At 47.3% G+C, this 17,810-nt stretch overlaps 1 protein-coding gene across 2 annotated transcripts in view; it reads right to left on the reverse strand.

The window, feature by feature from the left end:
- Positions 1–4,457: 4,457 nt before the first annotated feature.
- The window catches only part of PLXNC1 (plexin C1), a 70,792-nt gene continuing 57,439 nt past the window's right edge, over positions 4,458–17,810 (reverse strand). For both annotated transcript variants that reach the window (XM_086470979.1, XM_086470972.1), the window contains exons 23-31: positions 16,770–16,873; positions 12,433–12,487; positions 11,299–11,330; positions 11,103–11,210; positions 9,033–9,196; positions 8,441–8,588; positions 6,464–6,604; positions 6,300–6,374; positions 4,458–4,608 (exon numbers count right to left, since the gene is read on the reverse strand). In XM_086470979.1, coding sequence (XP_086327105.1) covers positions 4,504–4,608; positions 6,300–6,374; positions 6,464–6,604; positions 8,441–8,588; positions 9,033–9,196; positions 11,103–11,210; positions 11,299–11,330; positions 12,433–12,487; positions 16,770–16,873 — 932 coding nt within the window. In that variant the 3' untranslated portion in view covers positions 4,458–4,503. The remainder of the gene's footprint in view (positions 4,609–6,299; positions 6,375–6,463; positions 6,605–8,440; positions 8,589–9,032; positions 9,197–11,102; positions 11,211–11,298; positions 11,331–12,432; positions 12,488–16,769; positions 16,874–17,810) is intronic.

The raw sequence follows: 17,810 nt of genomic DNA on the forward strand, positions 1-17,810 counted from the left end.
TCCTTTCCAATGTATTTGATAATATCCTCTTACTCCTTCACTGTAGCAGTTACTGTATCGGCGTGGCGTTGTGCTGGGTCGCTGTGTTGGCTGTTAACAGCTGTCTGTGCTCCATGCTCCGGTTGTCATCCTGGAGTTCCCCAGGAGGAGATGAAATGGAGGCAGTGCTGAAAAATGTGATTTGCTACCCTCGACGGTGTGCCTCTTGTGTTTTTATAACGGGAATAAGCAATAACTGGGGTTTTTTAATGTAATGTGGTAGAGTTGAGGTGTAACAAATTGCCTTCGCATTAGGAAACAGGAAGTTTATATTTGTTGCTACTGTAGTTTAACTACCATAAAATTATTTATTCAAGGTTCAATGCATTTATTTAAAGTCTTTTTTTCCCCCTCCCTTCATTATCAGTTTAGTAACAGAAACTTGTAAAGGGTCAAGCAGTTTTTTTACTTGACAGTGACAACTTTCCCGGAAGCATGGGAATGATTTTATCTAAATTGTGGCTGGTTGGTTTGCTTTCCCCCCCCCCCCCGCCCCCCCCCCCCCCCCCCCCAAATCCTGCAGAGGCGGTTTCTAAGGGCGCGCTCGGGGCGGGCCGGGGGCAGCCGGGGCAGGGCAGGGGCAGCAGCGGCCGGGCCGGGCCGGGCCGGGGACAGCCGGGGCAGCGCCCCGCCCGCCCTGGCACCGACGCCCGCCGCGGTGCTCCCTCCGGCGCTGCCTCGCAGCTCGGGGCAGCGGCGGGCTGGGCCGGGCCGGGCCGGACCGGCTGTAGCGGCCGGGGAGGAGGGGCGGTGGTTGCCGGCGGGCGGGCGGGCCCCCCTCCCCAGCCCGCCGGAGGGTCTCCGCGCCAGAGGCGGTTTCCAGCCCCCGCAGCCCCCGCAGCCCCCGCAGCCCCCGCAGCCCCCGCAGCCCCCGCAGCCCCCGCAGCCCCCGCAGCCCCCGCAGCCCCCGCAGCCCCCGCAGCCCCCGCTCCCGAAGGGCCCGGGCTCTAACACTTTTAGCTTTTCGAAGCGCCGCCAGCCGCCCCCCCTCTCCTCAAGGCGACGGAGCCGCAGCGGCCACGGCCCCCGCCCGCCGCCCGCTCCCTTCCCCGCGCCCCCTGGCCGGCGCCTCCCCGCCCCCAGCGGCTCCCGGCGCGGCGCCGCACCTTCCCCGTTTTCGGCCCTCCCGGCCCCAGGGCGCCGGTAGCGGCTTGCGAGGCGCGGTGCCGGCCGGCCCGGGGGTCTCGCAGGGCGGCCCCGCCGCCTGCCCGGCCCCTACACCCCGCTCCTTGCGGGAGCCTGGCGCGGCCCCAAGCTGCGCTGGCGTTCGTCTTCAAAGTACGCACGGTAATCAGAATAACCTCCAAATGCATTTTATTCTAGATAAACCCATACGAACACCAACATGGATTTGTCATTTGCACTTTTTTTTTGTTTTTAAACCATTTTAAACAACAGATTAACTTCTGTACAACAGGAATTACTTTACACATTAGTAAGATTGACTTTGAACTAGACGACTGCAAAATAATGCTCTGTAAGCTAGTGTTTGTTAGAAAATACGCTGTTTGCCATAGCAGTTTGCCTGTAAACATGTGAAAATAAGGGAAAGAGAAGTTTGCTTTCATTTCAGAGACTGCTGTTAGAATTGCTGGGTTGCCGTAACACAGCGTTAGTCAGAGGTGGTTTGCTTTGTCCGTGTAACAGTAACGGCGAACTGCAGGTACGGAAGGTGTGCCAATGTTGTGTGCGCTGACCCAAACCTACCAGAAGAGCCACAATCACTTAATTATACTTCACATCACTTCGTGAGATCCACTTGATGGGTTACAAAGTCCCAGCATGACTTTAAATGGTTTACTAACAGAGTGACGCTGTTTAGGAGGCTTGAATAAAAGGCAATAACCCTATTCCAGGCTGTAGGCTAAAGCTACAGGGCCTGCTTCAACACATACTTAATCTCTAGAAATCATTAAAGCTATTGTAGCAAACAAGCAGTAGTACAAATACAGAATAGGACTGATTTTCATTTCCTCATCATATAAACACATATAGTGAAGTTCACAGGATCAGACCCACGCAAACAGATTATATTTTACAGCTTTTTCCAAGCAGAAATGTTGGGGTTTTTTCTGCCTGTGTAGAAGGTGACGGTTGAACAAAACTATCACAGTTCATTCAAATGCACTGCCAGCAAACACCTGAAGTGGAACGGAACTGCTTAGACGTCCATCTAACTGGGAAGAATAATCTGCTCATGCCTCTCCTTTAATATTAATCACTGTGCTTTTTTTTTTTTTTATTTGTTTGTTGCTGCTTTAAAATATTAGGTTAAGAATGTTAAAAATCAAGCCCTTAAGTACAGGTATTTTAAGCTTAAGTGCGCCTCAAGCCACGGTCCACTCCTTTAGGATAAAGGGCAAGATAGGTTAGGGTTGGAGTGTATTTTTTTTTTTTTTCCAGTTAAACTTATCAAAATATATTGTGCCAGGCAGAGAAGAGAACTGCTGAAAGTACTGCAACATTGTAGTGCAGTTTCCTGAACAAAGCCATACATTCCATCAAGTATAAAGTGTAAACTTAACAGCAAGTGTAAGACTTGAATTCAAAAAAAAAAAGAAAAAAAAAAAAAAAGAAGCCATCACAGTATGGGTTGGTGGCTGCCCTCTCTGATATGCAACAGGTACAACTTGTGCAATCACACGGTAGGGAGGGGGCAGACCAGTAGGCAACATGTTTTTGGGTTTGCCGTCTTCCACGGTGACAGCCGGCTTTGCTGCTGCCAAAACACAGGCAGCGTTCCCGGCGCTGGGATGGCGCCCGGTACCAGCTTCTGGCGGCCTTCGCACCCACCCGGCCCGCTTTGGCAGCGGGGCGCGGCCCCTCGGCGCCTCCTGGGCAGCAGCCCATGGCAGTAAAGGGTTTGGGCGCCGCTGCCTGGGAGCCCCGCGTCGGCGTCGCTGCGGGGTCACAGCCCCACGCAGGCTTTCCGCGCTCCACCTGTGCCGCTCGCAGCCCCCGGCGCCCTCGCCGCCACCAAGGCAGGGGACAGCTCTTCCCTCTCCTGTGGGCCGCCGTGCTGCGCCACGTGCCGCCAGCGGCGCGGCCCTCTGGAAACATCTGGGAATGCGTCTCCGTCCCATCAACGCCTTACCTCAAACCTTGTGGCGCAGGCAGAGGCCACAGCAACAAAGCGTTCCGGCGCGGCAGCGGAGGGCAGGACGGTGCTGGTGCGGGGGGCAGAGCCAGGGCCAGGGCCTCTGCAGCCGCTGTGCCAGCCTCCTCCCGGCAGCGTGGCCGGCTGGGCTCGCCTTAGCCACTTAGCCACCCACGCAAAGGTAAGAGGTGTTCTCCTTTAAAAAAAGGGCCAGGAACACCCCCGGCAGGACTAAGGCAGAGTTACCCCAGCCCCAGCTATCACGTTTGTCTCAGTTTCTCGTACACACTCAGCGATTAAACCAGCCCTCCTGTTCTTACATAACGCTCCAACTAACCCTCTTTTGACAAAGCCTTTGTGTGGACAACCTGAAAAAAAAAAAAAAAAAAAAAATATGCTGGCTTTAGAGTTGTGAGGCCCTTGTACCCGGATGGCAAGAGTGGCCCGGGCTGTCAGCGCTGCTGCACGGGCCGACCACGCACCTGAGCGCAGGTCTGTGCACCGACGCGCAGCCATCGCCAGCTGCTTCACCAAACCACAACGGTGCTCCGATGCGGTGCGGCTGCACGGAGGTTTCACGTGTGAAGCTGCTCACAAAAGTGTTTCACAGCTTGTTTAAGGATGGAAAGGTAGAAATGTAAACACAGACTGATGCCGGTCCGGCGCCTTTCTCCAAAAGCCTCCCCCCCGCTCAGTGGTTGGCTTCACTTTGCACGTGGAATTTCTAACCTAAGGAAGGTAAGTCCCGCCATGTGGCATTTGGCCTTCAAACCTCAGACCCACTTTTTCCGCTAAGCACACTTCGTCCTAAGTGTCACTTTGGTGCTGGTATTTTTTTTTTTTTCCGGACGGGAACCAGTGTACATTTGTCTGGAAGGAAGGAAACTGCAGCTGACCCGTATTCTGAAGCCGTAGCTCATCCTCACAGTTTGCCAAGGCTGCTGAAAGGATGTGGCGGAACATCAGCTTTCTCTCTTAAAAAAAAGAGCTAAGAAGCGACTTACAAGTTCACGCGGGCAGCTCTGAACTTGCGATGTGCTTTGCGCATCTCCTGCAAGCTCGTTCTGAAGTAAGCGGGACGCTTACTCGGGCAGTGTTTTTGAACCAAAAGGTACGTGCGTTCAAAAGTACCTAAAAATGCTGGCCCTGCCAACACTAGACTCACTTTCGCTTTCACCTGCCCACGTTTGAAATGTCTACCCCTGCCCGTACTTTGTTCCCAAACGCAGGTATTACTTGGAATGGTCGGAGTGGAGAAGTGTCCAAATGTTTCAAACCCTGTACAGATCGTCAGTCAAAACAGTTTGGGGAGCAGCAGCGCTAATATAAAATCCCCCCCGCAGTGACGCTGTGAGTCAGTGCTCTGCTCAAAGCCATTTGCATTTTTTCTTTTCATCAAACAGGGCTTTTACTTGCTGGAGCTGTTTCTGGACTTCTTCAAACCCCCGTTCTCGCTCCAGTTTGCTGACAATCTGTTAACAATTAGCAAAAAAGAGAATAATTTTTTTTTTTTAGTGCGTATTTTACTTGCTGTTTTTTAAAGCCTGCTTTTCTGCGTTCCAACAACTACTGGCAGAAACATCCATCTGACTGCCTGCCTATATGTAAACATTCTTTTCTGACTTTAACACTTTATTTTGGTAGTTTTCCTTTCAAGTCATTACGATTACGGGATTGGCAACACTTCCACAAAAGAATGACAGAGCCGAGCAAAAAACCCAAACCAAATCCAACACACGTTCAATCTCTCGAAGTGTGAGGCAAGGCCAGTGCTCCAGTTTTACCCTAGGGCGGATCTGCAAATGGTATTTTATTTCTCTTCCTCTGCCCTACAAACCAAGGGCAATGAACTGCCTCTCTTCCTCTAACCGGCCGGCTTGGCACCGCCCCAGGTGATAGGAAGGAGCACTGCTGCTGTCTGAAAACTCTCTGCTGGCAACTCTACCAAGCGACTGAGGTCTCAGCAAACAAAGAATGAGGTTTAGCTGCTCCCAGTCAAAAGCCAGACGGGGGGCGGGATGAGCAGAGGGAGGGTTTCCCTCTAAGAATGGGGTAAGTTTAGCCACTACTAGTTTCAAAAAAGGAAAAATGGGCACTACGATTAGAAAGTATTCCGAAGTCGCCTGTGTCAACAATTTTAATGAGCTTAATGAAGTGCAGCGCCACACTGAGTGTCATCCCCAGCTTCTTTTAAAAGAGGCAAAGATTTGATGTCGAACCCAGATAATTTGCGTCGTTTGAGATCAGAAGCGGCAGGCTGGCTAACAGGTGCCCGAGAGCTGAGGGATTGCAGCAAGTGCTGACGCTGTGCTGCTGGGGATGAAAGAGAGCAAGGTCTGGTTGCTGGGAGACCCAGACAACCTGCTGGAAGTGGCGAGGAGGCCTCCAGGCAACACACCCCGGCTGGCTTTCATCTGTGTCCCCGCGCAGGCACACGCAGCCTCTGTTAAGGATGCCGAGCAGAATGGAGTGGAGAAGCCGATGGTGCAAAAGCGGAGAGCAGGGGTTTTTCTTACAAAGCAGCTTAGGGGTAGCCTGTGACTAAGTGCTTTCAGCTGAGAAAAGATTTCGTTAGCAGTAGCAGGGACTGGAAGCTATAGCTTCTTTTCTTTAAGAGAAAGACTGCTAGAGCAGAGCGTGAGAGGGCTGTGACAGGAAAGGAGCCGACACCTCTTGCTGTAAGGCTGAGGATGCTCCGCTGAGGTGTTTATACTGACTTAAATCGAGATCCCTGGTGCTACGGTCTCATCTGATTTCTGAATCTCCAGGGAAGTGGAGCGCGTGCACAGGCGCTGTGACAGGCACTAGCAGATACTCTGCAAGCGCAGGAAAACAAGAAGTCTGGGCTATACTGGAACTTTCTCAAAACTGCAGGGAGAATTTTAATGTCTTTGTGAAATACAGTGGTGACAGTAAAGCTGCACTGACACACTTTTGGCCTGTGACCCCGCCTCCGAGAGGTGGGGGCTCCAGCTGCCCCGGGGCAGGGGTTGCCCTGCTCTGGCCCCACACAGCTCAGCAGGAGGAGCAGCCTCGGCTCCGGAGCAGCACCCAGCAAGTCACACACCAGGCCAGTCCTTGGTTACTTTCTCAAGCCCAACTTTCAAGCTTGCGGTTACAAGTTAACATCAAAGGGTTAAGCAGGAAGAGCAGACGTGCTTACCTCATCATAGTATTTCACTATGTATCTGTAGATTTCAGTCAAGGCCACTTGCTCATTAAATTCATTTTCATGTTTCTAAAATAGAAAACAGTTCCAGTCAAATAGTTCTCCTTTTAAAAAAAGTCAACACAAAAGCAAATGAGGCTGCCGCTTCTCAACCATACCTTGGATTCCTGAGTTAGAAATTCTTCAACCTCTGAAGTGGTCAATGGAGGCAGATCCCTGATGGCTTTATAGTACGCTTTCACCTCCTTCTTGTAGAGTGGAATGTCCTTAGCGTAGAGAAGTTTATTTGTTGGTGCTTCCTTAAAAGAAAATATTTGAAGCCTTGTCAATTTTCACAGCACAGATTTCCTAAGGTTCCACCTCCACATAGTTAATTGCATCTAATTGTGCCTGTTCTCTGTGTGACTCATTTCTCTTTGCGGTGGTTATATGCAAGGAATCAAGGTTACGAAATAAAGATGAAGAACAGACGCAGGACCTCAGTAACACTGCGTTGAGTTTCACGACAGTTTGCCATGTAATTATTTCTATCGGCATCAAGAGTGATGAACGTTTGTCCCTTAGACAGGTTTTTTCTTTCTTAACTTCCTCCTCACCACTCCCCAGACCTGAAAGACTGCGAAAGCCGAACCAGAGGGCAGGGCTCGAGGCTGATACCCTGTTTACGCACAGGGTACAGCGGTGCTAGCGGGGGGGGACACGCACCAGAGAGCCTTGCTAGATCCTGTCCTGGCAGAGGTTCCCCTACAGTTCTTTGGTCCCTACTACTCCTTGGGCGCAGGGGTTCGAGAGCGTGGAGAGCTGACTGCCAGGCATGCACAGCCAGAGGGATTTGGTTTTCTTCCTTGGGGCTTCAACAATCCAGGTCAACACTGTCCTAACCAGGCAGCCTCAGGCTCATCCGAGGAAATAAACGCTGATGTTTGTGGTAGGAGCCGAAGCTTCACCTGGAAACCATGTTTTCAGAATGTAAAAGTGGGGGCTGGTAGTTTCCTGTCACTGTTCTAGTTTAAATTCTGGGGAATAAATGACAGAACCATGTGACATCTTGTCACTACTGTTTCCACTGTGTGATGAAATGATTTAAATGCTTGTTTTCTAAGGGGCTAAAGAATGTTTTAAGATAAGAGGCTAAAAATCATGAAAGTAAATACACTTTAGCACTAAAAGACCACAAGATGTTTACTGCATTGCAAATCTTTATCAGGTTTCAGCATCCCTTTTGAAATGGCTCATGGGAGCTGTTGTGTCAACAGCACTTCACAATGGATGTTAAGCACAGAAACCTAACAGACCATGCCCATTTGCAGTTTTTCCAGCAAGTAAGTGACTTGATTTTAATTCATGACACTTCATTCCTAAAATCAGATAAACAAGCACATTGTTATTTAACAGACGAGTAGTTGGTTCAGATCACACAGGATATTAGTCCACTTCTATACAATTTTTTTTTAGGCTAAAAAATCTGTAGCCTGTTTCCTTCGTAGTATAAGCCTGAACAAATGCTTCCTGCTTTGGTCCAAAGAAAAGGAAAATATCTTCAGGAAAAATGAAGTATTTCTGTCCCCAGAGTTCTGGACATTGTACTAAAGAGCTTTTGAATGTAAGGGTTCTGGACTTGTTACTCCAGCAAATAATTTTGCATATAAAAAGGGAGCAGCTAATATATGTGAAAGGAACTGTTTCAAACTTCAGAGCTCTTCCAAGTGTTCTTACAGCTCCCAGTAGCTCACTAGGTGTGCTTTCTGCACATTGGCATGTGGCAGACAAAATTGGGACTACTTCTCAAATAATGTTAATACTTTTAAGACCTTTCTTTAAATTTTTTTTAAAACCTCATTAAAATCTTACAATTTCCACCTTCTTCCACATATTCTGTAAACACCCTGAGCAGAAACTAACTGCAGAGAAGACAAGCAGCAGTTAACTATGAACATGGCATTCTAGTAGCTGTATCTGTCTGCTCCAGTCAATTCTTCGAAGTCTTGTGAGATGGAGCCACAAGGAATGGAAACCCGGCTTAATGAGGCCACTGACAGTTCTGCCCACGATGAGCACAGATCCAGGACTTCACCCCCTAAACCATTCTGCAAGCTGAAAAAGACATTGGTTGAGAAGTTAGCAAAAGACTTTACCTTCCCCAGCGTCTGTTCTGCTAGAGAAAAGGCATCCATGAAAGCTTGTGCGATTACCGACAAACAGCCATCTATATGGGAAGTCTTCTTAATATCAAAGACAAATTGGGGATTCTTCAGTATGTTCACCCAGAAGCGAAGCGGAAGACTAGACAGAGAAAGAACAAGCATCTTTCAAATGAACCACTCGGGTGGCACAACCGCTTTAAAAGGGTAGTTTGATTGCACCGCACTCGTGGAAAGCAGCACAGTTCTGAGCTGCTTATTCGTGTTTAAAAAGGGATCAGGGAACAAAGGCTACAGAGCAAGCACACCAGCCAGTCACCCCTCCAGCTTCAAACAATGCTCTTGACCTGCAGATACGTCTTTCTGAGTGTGAAGTCAGTATGCAGACTTAGAAGTCCTGGAAGCTATGCTGGTTTGTATCGGTATCCAGTCGATAGGCTAAAATTACTGGGATTCACAAAGCCAAACCACACCTTCACCCAGATGTGCCAAAATCTTATTCTTCCGATCACAGGTGACCGGTTCTATCTTTGCAACTACATTTTCAGAGAGCGCGCCCACTCCCGCGCGTATCCTACCGGCATACCTGTTGGTTTTCCATATATGGACCACATCAGGGTCAGTAATTTTTTTGCTCTCAGCCTGGGCATCCAGAAAGTCAAAAAAGTACTTGATGGCAACAGGTGCTTTATTGTTGGGTAAACTCCAAATGCTCCTGAAGAGCTTTTCAACAACTGAATGAATTGCAACCTGAAAAGTAAGAAAATGAATGGTGCTATTATTACACAAGAAAAGAATACGATTTCTTACCTCAGAGAGCTGAGTGTGCCCCAGGGTAACCACACAGAGAAACTACAATAAGCTTGTGGCAAACACCTAGGCCATAGGTTATTGCCAAACAAGACAGTCAATAACAAAAATGAAACTACAAACACACCATAATGAGCTGCTTTGAAACGTCACATGTCCTATCACTTTACCAACAGGAGACTTGTGGTGAGTTTTGCGATAAATCATAGGTGGAAGGAATCACTCGTTCCAACAAAGACAACTCTTCGGATACTGTTGGCACCGATGCTAAAGGCATTTGGAACTTGTGACTGGAAGTAGGAGGGAGGTGAGCAGGAGTTTAACCCGTTTTCTAGGGCACTGGTCTTCATGGTGCCATCTGCGTTGAACACGTGCTCATCCACACTTCACAGCCAAGCAACTGCGGTGCTTGATCTAATTCTAGGATAACAGCTTTGGGTGGCGTACAAAGACACTAATATTAGAAAGAAGAACTGAAAACTGGGTATTTCTGATCCAGAAGTGAAGCTGTTTGGCTCACAAAAGCAAGGGCTTGGCTGCTGATGGACTCACTAACGTCATCACAGAGTACTCAGAGGCAAACAGAGCAAAACATGGTTTTGTGCTTTTTTTCTTCACATCTGTTCTGAAGCTCAGTTCAGCCCAATCTTCTCTCAACAAGAAGGATTTAAGTGTATCCCAGGGCCTTGACGTGCTCCTGGCCAGTTCAACTCACGTGGCAAACTCTGCAATTGTGTCTGTGTGTGTATGGGCGAGAGAGAGGGAGAGAGACACAGTTCAATGTAATTTCCTTTAGTGCACGGCGTATCATGGGTGGAAATTCACAGTTATCACAGCACTGTTGTTCAGAGCACTATCCTGCTTTGGAAAAGGAGATGATTAATTTAAAGCCCTTTAAAAGGACCGTTTCTTAAGAGCCTGATCTTTTCTTTTGTACTGCAGTCTTCCACTACAAGATATTACTGGATTACTCCAGCAATTCCTAAGGGCTTATGTTAGTTTCCACAGCTAATGAAAATGACCAGTCTTCACTCTCACTTTGGGTCGCGTCCCAAATTACTTCAGATGCTATCAACAATCTAATTAAATGATGATTGACAGATTTTTAAATGCAAGAAGGCCACAATCATCATCCCTTCAGGCCTCTTGTATCACACAGCTCCCAGCGTTGTGCACTGATTAATATAAGTAATATGATGTTGCAAAGAGTTTTATAACCCTTTTGAGTAACTCAGAAACAAGATGACATTACTGGAGGGAGCGAGCAGGGCTTACTCCTAAGGAATGTGCATTGCACAAATTAGATAATCGTATCATAAATCCTAAGGACCTTGTTTTCAACATTAATCTAGTTATTTTGGATGCTTAATTTGAGACCCTAAAAGATTATTCCATTTCATGGGCAGTATTTTGTGAAACTCAGGCCTCGGAAGTTGTCTCTAAGCTGGGCAAACTCTAGTAGAGAGTGAGGAGATCGTTGACTGAAGGCTGTCTCTCCAGAAGGGACCATTCTTGCTCTGTGGGACTCAGTGGCAAAATTCTATAAGATCAACACCTACTTTTTTTCTTTAACCTGAGAAAAAATGTTGTGCTTACTGAGGAGATAGACTGTGAGTAACAGACGATTTTAGAACTCTAGCATTAGAAAACCTGAAATGTCTCTGTCTTTGCCAACGGTCATAATCCACAGTTAGCACAGTGATTTTTTATAGGCTACCTTTTTATTTAACATTTGATACACACACAGGAAGTCTGCGTAATTTCTGCTTTAATTTCTATTTCAGTTGTGCCAGACTAGCCAAGCCTAACATCAGCCCTTCCCCAAAATAAGGCCTTTACAGTTTACCTTGGTTGACAGAAGCTTTGTCAGATACATTTCTTTCACTTTGAATTTTTGCTTTCCTTTGTGACCTGCTCCTTTCAAATCTTTGTTTGCTTCGGAGTCTGGTAAAATCTGTCGTGAAGAGATTAGAGAGATTACACAGATACAAATACAGCTCAGTACTAAATCTACCACTTAACAGCGTAATGACTGAACTCACCAAATGACAGTGTTCATCCGAATAGTCCACATCTAAACAACAGAAAGCAGAGAGCAAACAGGCATTAATGGAACACACAGCTACAAGCTTGCGAATTCTGCTGGGCTCCGGGCTGTGCAGCAGGGTGCATGGCAGGATGCTGAGCAAGCAGGCTCGGTTTCACGCTTTCCTGCCTGCAGCGTGGGGGAAGCCTCTGAGAAGTGCACAGGTCCCGGCTCACCTCCCCAGTGCCAACCTGTAGCTCAGACCACTAAGCTAGGGCATCATCATCTGCTGCTGGGGTAAGCTGGAAGCAAATTGCAGCTCCTCTGAAAGGAGGACAACAGACAGCAGATGAGATGATGGCAATGGTTTAGCCTGTAAGGGTACTCCTCCGTGCAGGCGGGATGAGGTCAGGCTTGAAAGCAATGGCTGAGAACAAACTACCCTGTTCTTGCTGAGGGAGAGAGCAACGCCATCGCAGCGACTGGCACCTCAGGGACACATCTCTCCTAACTTTAGGTGTCCACTTTGATGGTGAGGTGAATCACACGCTAGGAGTGTGTGTTTCTCCCCAGGGGCTGCAGAAAGTCCACCTACAGGGGTAGGCGAGATGAACTGACCCCTTGTAAGCACCCTTTAACTCCTGACCTGCTGTTGAGACAGCTGAACCAAAGCTTTCAGAAACATAGTCAAGAAAATTAAGGAAAATTCCAAAACTGTGGGTTTTTTGTTATGACTGTCCCTGGACAGTGCACCACAATGCCCGTGATGCACAATGCCAGGGCACCCGAGCAGGGCATGTTCCCTGTGTTGGTCTCACCAGTCAGCACTTTGTGCCACCCGGGGCTTCCCTCCCTGCTTTCCTGCCTATGAGTCCGCATCTTTAAGCATTCATTTGCTGAGGGCTGCAAGTCCTTCTGTCCTCCTTTCCTTTGCCTTCTGCCCTCCTTGTAGGCCCATTGTGCCTGCCAGAGGCCCAAAGCCAGGGTAACGTGGCTCTTCATTTGTCTCAGCTATATCGAAGTGATGATTTTTCTGACCAAGATTTTTCTGACCTCCTATTGACCAAGATACAACCTGTCATAGCTCAGCTCTCTGCATTCCCAGCCCGTTCTCCACAAAAGATTAAATAGGTTGCAGTTCCTTTGTTACCTGATCGGGTATTTGCCTTCTTTTTAAAGACTTTTATGGTTGCTCCGTTCGAAATCTGAAAGCAAAACGAAACACCATGCTGAAACAAAAGTGTATGGAATTCACAAAACTCTCAGTTTCATTTCCTCTGTCCTTAAGTCTGTGGCAGCCCAGGAGTGTGCCAGCCTGGTTCGTTCTCACCACGGTGGGCACAGCTCTCAGCAGGCAGCCAGGGCTGAGCCTTCAGGCACGGGCAGCACCTGCAGTTTGCTAGCCTTACCCGGCAAGGTGGGAAGGCAGCTCTTCCGACAAACTGGCCTTTAAGATGTTTCCCTTCCTTTGACATTTCTGGTTCAGCCCCTATTTGGACATTCTCATTGTCATGTACCATTTCGTGCTGCTCCTTGCACCCATCTTCCCGCAGACTGCCCAGGTTGAATTCTCTGGCTCCAACGCAATAGGATTTTATGGGAAGGTAAGGCAGGGAGGGCAACACAACACGACTTGTCTCCTGGCCTCCTTTCTTCCAGCTCAGTCCGTTCCCCCCATGCTGTATTGGAGGAGCCATGTTGAGGGTCTAGCCTGGTGCTCCCAAGAACTATTTTCAAACTGAGCAAAATATTTACACCCCATGGACTGTAAGGTCAAGATCCACATCTGCCTACCTTGGGATTTCTAGGAAAATCAACCCCCCTCCTTCTCTGAATTTATAGTGCTGCCAGGATGGTAACTATTTAAAAGAAACTGGCAAGTCATGCTTTTATTGTCGAAGAGTAACTCAAAAACCGCTCCCACTGAGAACTACACCACTGCTCTGCTGTCAAATGTTGGGTCTTGCCAAGTGCTAGTGTGCTTCCCCCTATAATTACAAAAACAACTGGCCAGTTCTAGGAAAGGATCTCTGCCAAAATAATTTAAGTGTTTTTTAAACCTTGGCAGCCAGCCCGGTGTAAGAAACCAGTTTAAACATTAAGATACTCTATCAAAAGCTGTGTCTTGTGCCAAAGAAATCTGCACTTACACTTGCTCCTGGAAAGTATATGCAATCTATTTTATAAGTATGATTTTTTGCAGGGTTTCCATTTATCATAGAGTTTCAGAGTTCTTTCAGATAACACAGAGCATTTAAAATCACACTACGAGTGGGAATATGCTCTAAAGCTACTTGTGAGGTGACACAAACACCCAGAGGGTTCTCCTACTTGGCCCTGAAGACAGGTAACAGGAACAGGGCTATCCAGCAGCTTACCCCCTCCCAGAGAGGTGTGGGCAATACGCTCCCTCCACTCCCTCTCCGAGAAGCAGGAGAGCAGCTCAGTGCTGAAATGTGTTGGCTCCTGTCCTGAGGGAGACAGGCAGAGCTCAGAGGGAGAACCATGCTTCTCTGCAGGAGCCAGAGGCGTTGGTGCTGTGCAGCCATCATCCAAGCTCCCACTTCAGGTTTTGTTTCTGGGACAAATGACAGTTTTGGCATTGACTGGAATCCGCTTTCCCGTCTTTATCATTACTGTAGCAGCCATATTTGCTGTTTCTTTCACTGTGATCCAATAGAATAAAAAAATTAAGTCTTTCTTTTTGTGTCCTGCCGCCTAAATCACTTCTCATGGTGGGCTGCTGCCATGGGCACCTCAAAACATCTTTAGTTTGTCAGGTGCGTTACAGAGAGGGACTAATAGGGAGAGTGGAGATCTGTTCAGACCCACGCAACATGGAGCAGCACTACTTTGCAGAACAAAAAATGTAGCACTGTGGCTCTACACCTCTTCTTGTTCTCCAGACCTCCTGTCCTCCCTATAAGCCAGCTCTTGTCGGTGAGCTCCCTGGTTCACACATTCAGATTCACTCTCTGGGGCTGTGCCTGCTCCTGGAATGTGCAATGTTGCTACAGTTAGAAAAACTGGAATTCTCTAGAAAAAGAATACAGCTATGGTAGAGAAACTGGAGATCTGTGGCTGGACAGCAGATTTGAAAGTGGTTTTCTTGCTCTCTTCTTGCACGGGAACAGGACATCATGATAATCAGCGACTTTCTCATCAAGGCTTGTGGTTATTGTCATGTAAACAATAGTGCAGACCTCATAAACAATCACAGCAGTAACCCTACTAGGAGCAAAAAAATTAGAGCAAATGGAGCACACAAGTCAGAGACACATGCAAGTCTAACGAGTACAGTGGATTTTTTTCCCTTCAGAAACACCACACAAAAATGCAAACATCCCCCACTTGGGCATTTTAAAAATCAGTGTAGAAACTAAGTCTGCTTTTTCAAGAGTGACTGGTGATTCTGGGACCTGTACAACACAACTCTTCTGCTCCTGTATGTTAAAAAGATTTGATGGTACTTCCCAGTTTCTAAAATCTGGTTACTTTCTAGCATTTAAGGCTGGCAAACAAAAAGTAAAATTCAGGCTTGCCACAAAAGCTAGGCACTGTTGAAATGTAAGCTGGAATTCCTCAGGCAAAGTTACTACCCTCACACTGTGTATGCCATGTTCCTTTTTCTTGCTAACTAGGCACCTTTACATTCCTTTTTGCATTAATATGCATATGAGACAATAAACTAGACATGCTAATGGCTGGTATTTGCCACTAAGCCACTGCCTAAAATGCTACCAAGCTTCTGCCTACAATGTACATTATTTTGTCAGTGGCAGAAAAAGTGAACTAAAATATCTAACAGAGATACCCAGCACAATTCCCACAAGGCAGCTGCTAAGCTATAATTAGTGTAGTTACAGCTTTGCAAAACAACCGAACCTCCAACTTAACTTGCATGTGCCTGCGGAAACCTCAGACGAAAACAAGGGCTGGGACAAAGATACGTGGGGATGACAATGCCCAACTGGAGCAGACTCATTGCCATGAGGTACAGCACCCATGAGAAAGGGCATGCCGTGAGCTCAGGAAGGGCAAAAAGTTGCCAGGTAAAACCAGGGAGCACTTGCAACAGCTGCCTGTAGTAAAGAGGGCAGGTACCACTGCACTAGAGAGAAGTTCAAATATCTAACCAGATTCAAATCTACATTGACCTTTGCTGCATAGACTCTGACTGCAACACCACAATGCCCTAATTTGTACAAAATCTTCACCAGTGGAGTGGAGGAAGTCCCATGTTAATCTACAGACAAGATTCAAGAGAGGCACAGGAAAAGCTGTATTTAAGACACTGGATGGTGACTCAGGACATCTGGGATCACTGCTGCCTCCCCAGGAGGTAAGGACAGCAACAAACACCTACAGAAATCTGTAAAATGACTCCAAAAGGTCTCGCTCCAGTTCTGAGCAGGCTTGTGCTCTGCCCAAGCTACAAACAGTCCCGCTAGGAGTCCTTGCTCCTCTCTGTGGATGGCACTGTATTTGCTCATGCAGTCAGCGATGTGTTCAGGGCTGGCTCAGGTTTCTCAGCACCATGCTGCATGGCATGGCACAGACCTACACTCATCAGCAAAACTTCTAAACAAATAAAAACTGATCATCATGTTAAGAGGCAGACTTCCAAATGTAACAACCAGGCATGGAGAAAGCTCACTAAGAGCACTCAGCATACTAACCCCATTTCCAAAATCCATCTGTAAGCATCAAAGTGTGAGCTACCATCTTGCCTGAGGGAAATCATCTGTTGCCCATTTTACCCCAGCCTCTCGCCCTCTGTTTTGACTAATGTCAGTGGAAACTCCTTAGACAGGCAGAGCTGCTTGCTGCACTTTTGCACCCAGAAGGGCTCTGCCACCAGTTGCAGCCTGGTGTGCTGTTGCAATGATGGACAGATTATTGCAGCACTGAAAACAACTGGTTTACAGCTGCAATTGGAAGTGGAGCAGAAAACTTATGGTCCAAGTGGTGACAGTAAATGGAAGCAGAAACAGAGAGAAACAGGGAAGGAGACTGACAGAGGAGGTCTCGAGAAGAGCGAACAAACTCATCAGTCTTTTTTATTCTGACTCTCAATGAGTTTTCACAACTATCACTAATGCTTGTTCAAAGAATCAAAATACGATGTGGGACGAGGTAAACAGTTGCTCATGGTGCAACAAAAACTCAGCAGCAGAGATTAGAAAACACTCAAGGCAATGTCCATGGCTGGAAATCAGATGCTGTTTTAACTGAAATGCTCAACAGAAGTAACAGTTTATCTGGTATGCTTGAACCAAGCAATTGTGTAACAAGCAAACCTCTGAAAAGTAACAGAAAACACATGACTCATTGGCAAGAAAGTTGCGTGTCACACATTTCTTTCCTTCTGCTGATGATACTCAGCTTCTTCAAGCTTTTGATCAACCAAGATACTTCTGTGCAGACAGCATCTGGGAGTTGGGGAGAAACTGCTTCTTGATTCATTGATAAGGCTTCTGCGCTTACCTCATAATGACTGATGGTATTTAGCTTCCTTATCCCATCCTCCATCACCTCTGAGGAACCATCAATATCTAACAATTCTCTTTGCTGCTCCTCAGACACAAGTTCTGCAGTATGACAGCAACAGAAAACAATTACATCCCAATGGCATTCTCACAGTACAGATGTTTGTAAAGAAAACCAGCACCTAATCATTTCTGACCAGTGCCTCCCAACTGAGCTCTCTGTCCTTGTGCCAGGTCACTCCCACTCTACAGACTCCTTTTCTGGGGTGACAGTTTGGGTGGCCTCCATTACTGGAGGCTATTGGTGCTTCACTTTGTGTTGGTCAAGGCAGAGGTTTTGGAGCTGCTTTCGCCTAATCTAGCTCTTCTGTTGCACAAGTGTGCCGTGGTGATATGGCCACGTTGGGACTAGAAGAAAGGTTTCATAAGCCACTTCTAAGAGATCACTAAAATGAGCTGTACAAGACTGACATAGTATTTGTGAGCGGTAGTCAGGCACTGGTGGTGGATATAAACATCAGATATGAAAATAAATAATCATCACTCGTCAACATAGCGCCTGAGAAGGCAAGGAAATACCCACATCTTAGGGAGCAAGTCCAGGAGGTGACAAATGCCAACAATGTAGACTTTGTTGGATTTCCTACTGGAGCACATGGGAAGTGGTATGGTGGCAACTACCGGCTTTCATCTGAGCTTGGGCTCTTGAAAACCCATCAAGAAAAGATGGCTTGACTCATCTGCTGAAACAGCCTTATGTACATCTGTAGATATTGTACGTATCTTTGTGAGTCACATGCGAACTCTTATATAAACACAATCTGACTGTGAATAAACTGTATTTGTGGGTTCTCCTGATCAAGGGAAACGTAGGCCTGTTGGAAGGAAGGGCGGTAGAAGGGATAGTAGGTTGGGACCGAAGAACTTGGTAATCATGACATGTCATCTTAGCTGCTGACAAAATTTATCAACCAGCTGTACTTAGGTGGATAGGCCACTTTACTTAACCCAGAAAAGGAACATATAAATTATATGTGCT

This window comes from Leptosomus discolor, chromosome 1 (assembly GCF_034619465.1).
Source record: "Leptosomus discolor isolate bLepDis1 chromosome 1, bLepDis1.hap2, whole genome shotgun sequence".
NCBI lineage: Eukaryota > Metazoa > Chordata > Aves > Leptosomiformes > Leptosomidae > Leptosomus > Leptosomus discolor.